The sequence below is a fragment of the Sinocyclocheilus grahami genome, unplaced genomic scaffold (genome assembly GCF_001515645.1).
Source record: "Sinocyclocheilus grahami isolate Dianchi unplaced genomic scaffold, SAMN03320097.WGS_v1.1 scaffold1828.1, whole genome shotgun sequence".
Classification (NCBI taxonomy): domain Eukaryota; kingdom Metazoa; phylum Chordata; class Actinopteri; order Cypriniformes; family Cyprinidae; genus Sinocyclocheilus; species Sinocyclocheilus grahami.
This window is the reverse complement of record NW_015507007.1, coordinates 14,539-26,178: the sequence shown is the minus strand read 5'-3', so window position 1 is coordinate 26,178 and position 11,640 is coordinate 14,539. Positions and strand designations below refer to the sequence as shown.

General features: G+C 39.3%; 1 protein-coding gene across 1 annotated transcript in view; it reads left to right on the top strand.

The window, feature by feature from the left end:
- Nucleotides 1–9,912, top strand: part of LOC107572883 (opsin-5-like) — a 39,852-nt gene extending 29,940 nt beyond the window's left edge. Inside the window, exons 4-5 of the mRNA XM_016259309.1 lie at nucleotides 4,811–5,145; nucleotides 9,374–9,912. Of these exons, the coding sequence (XP_016114795.1) occupies nucleotides 4,811–5,145; nucleotides 9,374–9,865 (827 nt within the window). The 3' untranslated portion in view covers nucleotides 9,866–9,912. The remainder of the gene's footprint in view (nucleotides 1–4,810; nucleotides 5,146–9,373) is intronic.
- Nucleotides 9,913–11,640: the final 1,728 nt, after the last annotated feature.

The window sequence follows — 11,640 nt, the reverse complement described above, 5'->3', positions numbered from 1 at the left end:
ACATCTTTTCTCGTAATAACGACATCTTTTCTCGTTAAAACAACATCTTTTCTCGTAATAACGACATCTTTTCTCGTTAAAACAACATCTTTTCTCGTAATAACGACATTTTTTCGTAATAATTAGGCCATTCCACATTATTTAACCTCGTTTACAATATACCACAACATCACAAAGCTCATCAGTCAAATGTGACAGTTTCTATAATAATATTTTCATGAACATTTTACAAACTGCTCTTTTTACACACTTTGCTCCTTGTAGTCACTTTTAGCGCTTTTCCGCTGCGTGGTACGACTCTGCTCAGTATGGCTCAATACGGCACGGTTCGGCTCGCATTCACATGTCGTTATAGTTGCGCCGCCTCTACTGCCACGACTCCTAAAAAAAACTTTTTCATTCCGCATCACCCCCATCAAGCTCTTGTTGGATCCGCTCCTCTACTATCAACGAGAGGAACATCTGTACTTCTGCAACAGACAACAAAACTTTTTGGTTGTTAAAAAAAGGTGCGCTCGTTCAAAACAGTTGCGTTCGATCCTTCGCTGGCTGTGCTGATTTAAATCTAGCGGTTCTTTTGTGTTTGTGTCGCAAGTTCAGTGACGCGGGTAGTGACGATTCTCTCCGGCCAATCCGTGATCAGCAGAGTTTACACGTCACGTTTTGGTAACGGTACGATTCACTTGGAACCCCAACCGAAGTGGTACTAAAAAAAGTACCAAGTACCAGGTACTGTACCCAGTGGAAACCCCCCCCAAAAGTGAACCGTACCGAGCTGTACCGTGCCGTACCATGCAGTGGAAAAGTGCCATTTGATGGTTTGAATTGTAAACACGATGAGAAGCTGATTTAAAGGCACAATATGTAAGAAATTTTGTAATAAGATATCCAAAAACCACTTGCACATTTTTAAATATTTCCTGCAGTTGTGCACTTACGTTATCCCAAAAGTTCCCAAGGATTTGTAAATGCAGAGAAATTCCAATTTTAAATAATGGCTCATCCCGGTTTATTGTCGCCTATCAGTTACGTAATAACCATGCTATCGGTTTCTGCTTTTAGAAACTATGGCAACATACGTTGACAAAAATGCTGCTGTACAGTTCAACTAAATCTATTACAGCTGTAGCAAATAAAATGAAAATTAAATGAAAAGTGTTGACTGCAGCATTAAATTTTGATCTGCTCAATATTGCACCATGATGATTCTTTTTACGATCAGAGGCGTTCAGATGAGTCATCGCTCAAACACAGTGCGTGCGCTCGCTGACTGAATTTTGCTCTCTCGCGAATTCTCTCATCATAAATATCAAAATCCAGAAGTACGTATGATGTAAGTAGGAGATGCAGTCATCAAACAGTGTATAGACAGCTTTACTGATTATAAGGGGAGTTTTTGAGAGAGCTTAAACTCACGCTTGACTGAAGTCAGTTACTGTTCCTTGACGATGTAAATGTTCTTCGCTCGCTTTCTCTGTATAATTTACTCGCTGTTTGAATAACTTTGGAAGGTACAGGTTAAAAAAAATTTATTCATTACATCAGTGAACATGATTCGGACATCTCTGGATGGTGAAAACGGCATCTCCCATCGTTCCACTCTCCTTCATAGCATCAACAAGCTTCGCCTTCGTTATTATCGTATATAACCAGGGAGCCATGGTGGAGCAGGCAGAACAGGGCAGAACGGGCAGGACAGACAGTGAGTTCGGGAACGGCCTCCTTGGCCGTAGCAGGACAGGCAGTGAGTTCGTGAACAACCTCCGTGGCCATGACAGAGCAGACAGTGAGTTCATGAACGGCCTCCGTGGCCGTGGCAAGACAGTCTGTGAGTTCATGAATGGCCTCTGTGGCCGTGACAGGGCAGGCATTGAGTTCGGAAGCAGACGTCCCCACCTCAGGAGGTTCTGCAGTGGATGCTACCACTTCTGGAGGCACAGGAAAGGCCCTTGGAGCAGACTCGTGGTTAGGAGAGGGCTCTGAGAGAGACTCATAGGCAGGAGAGGCCACTGGGGCAGATTCATGGACAGGAAAGGCCTCAGGAGCAGATTCATAGACAGGAGAGGCCTCTGAGGCAGACTCGTGGACAGAAGAGGCCTCAGAAGCAGACTCGTGGACAGGAGAGGACTCTGGAGCACAGTGTGCAGCCCACACACTTAAAATGGCGACCGCCATTACAGTAAGGGCAGCAGAGTGTGGCATTACCTCTAAGATGGCGGGGCTTGAGAGTGCGTACGTCACCGGGATGCCTGCAGCTCGCACCGACATCAGAGGTGGGTCCATCACACTAGAAATCAAACCTTTCAGTCTTGGCCCAAGCTCCGCGTCCGACTCAGGCGTGGTGGCCATCTTGGCCGGGGACTCAGGCGTGGCGGCCATGTCGTGACGAGACTCTGGAAGATCAGTTGAGACGTGATGAGACTCTAGTAAGGCGGCCATTTTGTGAAGAGACTCCTGTGTGGCGGCCATCTTGCGATGAAGCTCTTGAATGCGGCCATGTTGTAAAGAATCTCTTGATGTGCCGGCATGACGTGAGCAAACTCTGGCTTGACAGACGTGTCGTGAGCAGGCCCTGGGGTAGCAGACATGACGTTAGCAGACTCTGGCTTGGCAGACATGACGTGAACAGGCTTTGGTGAAGTGTTATGTTCCTCCTGCATGACACCCTCAGTGAAGGCAGAGCCACTCATTCACAGAGCAAAGTCTATATATTGTTCAAGTGACCAGTGTGGGATATTGCGTGGCATTAAACTTGATACATTTTTGTCCGGAAAATGTCCTTAAGGAATGTTTCATTAAAATCTACCTGGTAGTAAAGCTCACAGAACTCAGCCACGTAATCCTCTATGGATAGGTCTCCCTGTCGGAGATGAACTAGGCAATCTGCTGGGTTCATTTAGCTGTAGGTAGTGTATTCTGTAACGAATTCAGTCCACTGAAGGCGAGCGTAGTGAAGAACCTAAGTGCAGTTTATTTACAGGTCATCCAAACATTAATCCGAGACTTGACATGACATAAACAGACTAGACTCACCGACAGCGGGTTACATCAAACCTTTCAGTCTTGGCCCAAGCTCCGCGTCCGACTCAGGCGTGGTGGCCATCTTGGCCGGGGACTCAGGCGTGGCGGCCATGTCGTGACGAGACTCTGGAAGATCAGTTGAGACGTGATGAGACTATAGAAGGGTGGCCATTTTGTGAAGAGACTCCTATGTGGCGGCCATCTTGCGATGAAGCTCTTGAATGCGGCCATGTTGTAAAGAATCTCTTGATGTGCCGGCATGACGTGAGCAAACTCTGGCTTGACAGACGTGTCGTGAGCAGGCCCTGGGGTAGCAGACATGACGTTAGCAGACTCTGGCTTGGCAGACATGACGTGAACAGGCTTTGGTGAAGTGTTATGTTCCTCCTGCATGACACCCTCAGTGAAGGCAGAGCCACTCATTCACAGAGCAAAGTCTATATATTGTTCAAGTGACCAGTGTGGGATATTGCGTGGCATTAAACTTGATACATTTTTGTCCGGAAAATGTCCTTAAGGAATGTTTCATTAAAATCTACCTGGTAGTAAAGCTCACAGAACTCAGCCACGTAATCCTCTATGGATAGGTCTCCCTGTCGGAGATGAACTAGGCAATCTGCTGGGTTCATTTAGCTGTAGGTAGTGTATTCTGTAACGAATTCAGTCCACTGAAGGCGAGCGTAGTGAAGAACCTAAGTGCAGTTTATTTACAGGTCATCCAAACATTAATCCGAGACTTGACATGACATAAACAGACTAGACTCACCGACAGCGGGTTACAACATCAATACACGACGAGAGACGATGGCAACATGAGGGCTACTTAGGTTTACTACATTTAATTAATAATAATAAGTGAGATAGAATGCATTATGCAATGATAATTATTTCAGATAGTATTAGTACAAAATAGTAGCAAATTGTTGTCACATTAACTGCATTTTGGCAGACACTTTTATCCAAAGCAACTTAATGCGTTGCTATACTGCATGTGTATGGAAACACTGTGTATTTATATCTGGCTGTCCTTTCACAGGATCAATTTTATCACTGATGTTACATATATAAAATTTTTTAAAAATGATGTATGCATACACACACACACACAGGTTTGTTTTTATTTATATTTTATTTATATTTTATGGGGACTCTCCATAGGCGTAATGGTTTTTATACTGTACAAACCGTATTTTCTATCACCCTACACCAACCCTACCCCTAAACCTACCCCTCACAGGAGACTTTCTGCATTTTTAGATTTTCAAAAAAACTCATTCTGAATTATTTATAAGCCTTTTGAATTACACGGACACTGAAAATGTCCTCATAAATCACCTTCTCGTTGTAATACCGATGTCATACCCATGTTATTATACAAATTTGTGTCCTCACAAACCACATAAACATGCACACACATACATGCATTTGTTAGTAAATCTGAGACTAATGCAACCCATAGTTGCCAAGGCAAAATTCATTTAGTCTCCATTTAGTTTAACCTAATGTACTAAAATTACCAAAAACAAAAAATTACTAAAACTGTGTAACAATTTAGAAATGTAGAAAATCTGTGTAACAATTTATTTTAAGATGATATAGTTAAACATGTACTTACTGTAGTAAAAAAAATTATGCATAAATACAAACAACCATCCCTAAACCAAACCTTAACTATAACCAAAATTTGCATATGATGTAGAGCATAAATACTATCCCCTGCAGGCACAGTATGGTTGTATGCTATTTTGAACATGATCAATCACTCATGCTCTGTTTTGTGTTGGTTCAGGTAATAAATTCTCCTCGTCCCACGCGCGTCTGCTGGTGGTTGGGGTGTGGTGTTACGCTGCAGTGTTTGCAGTAGGTCCGCTCTCTGGCTGGGGTCAGTACGGATCAGAGCCTTACGGCACTGCCTGCTGCATCGACTGGCACGCGCCCAGCTACAACACACCTGCCATGATCTACATCATCTTCCTCTTCATCTTCTGTTACATCGTCCCCTGCACCATCATCATCCTCTCCTATACGCTCATCCTGGTGACAGTCCGGGGGGCCCAGCATGCAGTGCAGCAGCATGTCTCTCCTCAGAACAAAATCTCCAATGTGCAGACACTTATCGTCAAGGTAGGAGTTGAAGGAGAATAGATATGCCACAACTTGTTGGAGGTGGTGGTAGTAATACTGATTGCTCACTAGTGTGATTGATTGAATTAATTTATTGTATTTAACTGATTTGATAATTTTCTAAATAACTAAAATGTCAAGTGGAATAATTAATCAGGTAAACGTGATAACGACGATACTTTATTTTGATAGTCCACTTTAGAACTACTACTAACAAAAAGCAATATAATTAATAAATATCGTTCTTGTCATTGTATACATAATGTTACACAATGTTAGTGCAACTAAAAAAATGGAGAATTCAAGCCCAAGATGCTGAAAACCTTCTTTCTCTTTTAGAGAATTTTGGTTTATGCAATGTTAAGGCTAAAGCTTGCCCAAATGAAAGATGTTTCTGCCAATACAGTTATGTTATTTGCAATACAGAAAGTCAGATTTGAATATTTTAGGAGTTTTATTCTCATGAAGTTATGTTAGAGCTGCTAAGCACAAGAAGCATAGTTTAGTGCTTCTGTGAACAGTAACACTATGTTAGTTCAGCTAAGCAAATTAAGAGAATGCAAGCCCTCCTATGCTGAAAACCTTCTTTGTTACAGAAAGTTACATAGCATAATAGACATAGCATTAACATTAACAAAGATTAATAATAAATGCTGTAACAAATGTATTGCTCATGTAAGTTAATGCATTGCCTAACAATAACTAATGAGACCTTATTTGACAACATATTCTCATACTCTAACATATTCTCCTGAAACCATGAATACATATGAGTGCACAGATCATCATTTGTGTTGTTTTTAGTCATATTCATGTTTAGTAAAAAAACATTTATTTTTAAATTATGAGTGATGACAGAGATGAAATAATGGAAAGTGTGTCAGAGTTAAACATGTGGACTGTTATGAGTGTTTGGTTTTCATTCTTTGGAACATTTGTAATGTCAATTAGTAGAGATTATCAAGGCAAGCAACACTTTCACACCAAGGATGATAACTCTAACGTTACCTATTAGGTTTAATAATTGTTCTTCTCTAAGAACTGCACACCAAACCACAGCTATAACTTTAACAACAAAGATAAACAATGATGCAGGGGACTGAGTACAATTCTAGCAGTTCCAGTTGTTACCACTAGTGGGTGTATATGCTTATGTTGAGAGGCAATTTACCTGTTGCAGAAGAACATTCTGTCCTGTTGGATAGTCAGGTCATGCTTGTTGTTCAATCCTGTAAGATAAGGGCAGTTATTAGTAAAGATTACCGATTGCATTCCTCTCTCTTGTGTGGTTTTTTATGCCAAGTTACCACAGATATAACTGGAATCACTTTTAGAATTTTATTTTTTTCCCCAGCTGATAAAAGATAAACATCTAATTCAAATTCACTTGGCTTCAGATAGCTGGAGAGCATTTAAAGCTCGCCACTGAGAACAGTGTAGTTTTTACCGAGCAAACAGCAGAAACGGCGAGAAAGACCGCGGCAGCTGCCTGTGACTCCTGGCAAGAACTGTGGCAGCTGATACATAAAAATGTTTATATGCTTATGTTGAGAGGCAATTTACCTGTTGCAGAAGAACATTCTGTCCTGTTGGATAGTCAGGTCATGCTTGTTGTTCAATCCTGTAAGATAAGGGCAGTTATTAGTAAAGATTACCGATTGCATTCCTCTCTCTTGTGTGGTTTTTTATGCCAAGTTACCACAGATATAACTGGAATCACTTTTAGAATTTTATTTTTTTTCCCCAGCTGATAAAAGATAAACATCTAATTCAAATTCACTTGGCTTCAGATAGCTGGAGAGCATTTAAAGCTCGCCACTGAGAACAGTGTAGTTTTAGCGAGCAAACAGCAAAAACAGCGAGAAAGACCGTGGCAGCTGCCACGAACTCTGGCACCTACCGTGGCATCTGGGGATGCCACCGGAAGTGGCGCTGCGACCTGCCGCTGCCAGACTTTAGAACTACTACTAACAAAAAGCAATATAATTAATAAATATCGTTCTTGTCATTGTATACATAATGTTACACAATGTTAGTGCAACTAAAAAAATGGAGAATTCAAGCCCAAGATGCTGAAAACCTTCTTTCTCTTTTAGAGAATTTTGGTTTATGCAATGTTAAGGCTAAAGCTTGCCCAAATGAAAGATGTTTCTGCCAATACAGTTATGTTATTTGCAATACAGAAAGTCAGATTTGAATATTTTAGGAGTTTTATTCTCATGAAGTTATGTTAGAGCTGCTAAGCACAAGAAGCATAGTTTAGTGCTTCTGTGAACAGTAACACTATGTTAGTTCAGCTAAGCAAATGAAGAGAATGCAAGCCCTCCTATGCTGAAAACCTTCTTTGTTACAGAAAGTTACATAGCATAATAGACATAGCATTAACATTAACAAAGATTAATAATAAATGCTGTAACAAATGTATTGCTCATGTAAGTTAATGCATTGCCTAACAATAACTAATGAGACCTTATTTGACAACATATTCTCATACTCTAACATATTCTCCTGAAACCATGAATACATATGAGTGCACAGATCATCATTTGTGTTGTTTTTAGTCATATTCATGTTTAGTAAAAAAACATTTATTTTTAAATTATGAGTGATGACAGAGATGAAATAATGGAAAGTGTGTCAGAGTTAAACATGTGGACTGTTATGAGTGTTTGGTTTTCATTCTTTGGAACATTTGTAATGTCAATTAGTAGAGATTATCAAGGCAAGCAACACTTTCACACCAAGGATGATAACTCTAACGTTACCTATTAGGTTTAATAATTGTTCTTCTCTAAGAACTGCACACCAAACCACAGCTATAACTTTAACAACAAAGATAAACAATGATGCAGGGGACTGAGTACAATTCTAGCAGTTCCAGTTGTTACCACTAGTGGGTGTATATGCTTATGTTGAGAGGCAATTTACCTGTTGCAGAAGAACATTCTGTCCTGTTGGATAGTCAGGTCATGCTTGTTGTTCAATCCTGTAAGATAAGGGCAGTTATTAGTAAAGATTACCGATTGCATTCCTCTCTCTTGTGTGGTTTTTTATGCCAAGTTACCACAGATATAACTGGAATCACTTTTAGAATTTTATTTTTTTCCCCAGCTGATAAAAGATAAACATCTAATTCAAATTCACTTGGCTTCAGATAGCTGGAGAGCATTTAAAGCTCGCCACTGAGAACAGTGTAGTTTTTACCGAGCAAACAGCAGAAACGGCGAGAAAGACCGCGGCAGCTGCCTGTGACTCCTGGCAAGAACTGTGGCAGCTGATACATAAAAATGTTTAATAATAATAATAATACAATTGTGGGAACTTTGCATCATCATTTAAATAAAACAGCACTGAGAACAGTGTAGTTTTAGCGAGCAAACAGCAAAAACGGCGAGAAAGACCGTGGCAGCTGCCACGAACTCTGGCACCTGCCGTGGCATCTGGGGATGCCACCGGAAGTGGCGCTGCGACCTGCCGCTGCCAGAGAGAGTGGAAGCTCTTGCTGTCAAATGTCTGAAGAGCAGGCAGAGATCAGTGCTGAGACAAATAGTCCAACAATGAACTAACAGGACAATTAAATCGATGAAATAAATGAATGGAGTTTGATTTATTTCATCGATTTAATTGTCCTGTTAGTTCAGTGTTGGACTGTGAATAATTCTGAGTTCATATTTCACAATTCTGACTTTTTTCCTTGTAATTCTGAGAAAAAGAGGAAAAAAAGAAAGAAAGAAAAAACATGTGAGGTAAAACATTGCAATTACTTTTTCCCCAAAACCTGTTTCTGTCAACAACAAAAAAATCCTTTGTAATTGCATTTTTTTTTTTTACTATTCTAAATTTATATCATGCAATTCTGCATATTTTTTTATTTTTCTCAGAATTACTGGTAAAAAGTCTGAATTGTAAGATAAAAAAAATCAGAATTACCTTTTTTATAATTATTATTATTCTGTAGCGGAAATAAGCTTCTGTACCTTTTTAAGATTATTTGACCCAAAACAACAAAACAAAATGAATTTTATTCAGATTTTAAATGATCATGTTCACTTTCTAGAAGATGTATATTCAAATGTGTTTTTATTGTTTGTTAATGTCCTTTTGAATACACTTAGTAATCCTGAAAAAAATCATTTAATTGACCCATTGCAAATATACAGTATGTCTGTCTGAATTAAAGGATGTGTGTTGAAATTTTTGTCAATGTATGTGTTTCCTCTTCACATAGCTGTCAGTGGCAGTATGTATCGGATTTCTGATGGCGTGGAGTCCGTACGCTGTGGTATCCATGTGGGCGGCCTTTGCTGAACCAGACTTGGTACCTCCAATAGCGTTTGCCCTGGCGGCCATGTTTGCCAAGTCATCCACCCTCTACAATCCAATGGTCTACCTCGTCATTAAGCCCAGCTTCCGAACATCCTTGTGCCGGGATGCCACAAGATGCAAGAGAACACTCTGTCCCTGCATATGCCAGACTGACAGCCAACAAAAAAGCACAAAAAGCCTTTCAAAACTGAACACAAAGGATAAGTGTAACCTCATGTGGGTCTCTAATGGACTGAATGTGAGCCACCAGTCATGCAAACATTGTCCAGAAGGACAAACAGGGCATTACCTGGACATCACACCCCAAAGAACAGCACGCATTCTCATTGGCTCCACCCACAGTGAGGTGCCAGTCAGCCAACTCTCCAACGAGATCAACAGCGACTTCCTTTAGAGGATGAGAAACTGATTGTAGCAAAAACAAAAGATGTGGTCATGAAACCTTCTTTATCTTCGCTACATTGGAAGAGGAAATACATATGCCTTAAAGTCTTGCAAGAGGATATTACAACACTCAACTTGTTAACTAAACAAAAAAAACTTTTTAGCTAACTGGTAACTCAAGAAAGAATATCAAGAAAAGGTGGATTTGGTAGCAAAACTGAATGTCAAACTTGGACTTGACATGTCACTCTCAAATAATGGTTCATCCAAAATGAAAATTCTGTCATTATGGATTCTTTCTCATTCCTTCCAAACATGTATGCATGAGTGTACGATTATATAGCAATGACGCACCAGAATAAATGACGTTTCATGATGTAAATGAAGTCAAACATGACAGATGTCTTGAAAGGAGCCGTATTAGACTTGAGCTACAGATTATAAGTCAATGATGATTTCAGTATTGGTGTTTTTCTTGCACAAAGCTGTCATGTGGCTGTGGTAGAGTGCAAAACTTACATGTATAGAGCTATTTGATTTTTTCTTTTGTCATTTTTTGAGCTTAGATACAGTAGACATGGTTGCCATGAAGTATGAAAAAGAGCTGCATTAAGATTCTTCAAATTCTGCTTTTGAAGCATACAGGTTTGGAAGGTGACTGCAAATACATAATTAATGACAGAATTATCCTTTTTTTAAACAATTTTTCATGCAACTGAGCAACCGTTCATTCAGGCTTTTTGTAGACAGTTACTGGTTAATTTATTTATTTTTTATTATAATTTTTTTAAGTGGGACTTAAACTTCAAATCCCATGATTTCTCTTCCAGTGGGACATTGGTTATCAGTGCATGTCTTCAACGCTGCCTATGCATTTATTTATTTATTTATGTATTTATTTATTTAAATGAAGCCTCATATGCAAGTAATATATTATGTATTACATTGTCAAGTCTATGATGGAATCTGTTGTTTCCACCTGTGAATGGAAATGAAAACACAATTATATTTGAATGACAGAATTAAAGCCTATATATTTAGATATTTAATGGATAAAATGTTATGATATCCAGCAACCCACACTTTATTTATTTATCCAAAGATATATCTGATAAAGCAAACAATGAATTTCCTCATACAAAATGTACAGCTTCTACACACATTGAGAAAAACAAATCAGTCAAAACAATTTAAAATCATTGCAATACATTAGCATTGCTAACTTGAATGTGTTCCATCTTTATTTATGCAATACAAATTGCAGATATATATCACCTGAAGGTCCTTTGCTTATAGAAAAATGAATCACTGGAAAATTATTTAAAATTGTGGAGATTAGTCCATTAATCAAGCAACCAAAGCACACACACACACACACACACACACACACACACACACATATATATTACAGTAAAAGCTTTTTTAGTGTAGTTGCACTGTTATCTTGAGTCATTTTTATTAAAAACACTGATAACAGCATATATACCCCCACTTTATTGGTATTTAGTAGCCTGTTTATGCTGAACTTTATTCTTGAACAGATGGCGCTGTATTAAGCAGTATATAAGAAGTGTTTCTGTTGCTCATAAAAACATTTCTGTGTATTTGACAAAATATTGCATTTAATTTACTTAATCTGTGATAGAGTATGCAAACACTGCGAGAGCATCATTACCGGGAGCAGAAAGTGTCCGACTTGACGTCTCCATCAAGACATCTTTTAATTCCGCCCCAACTGCAAGTGGCTACTCTCGCCAGCAGGCTAGTGTAGTGCATCTCGAACAA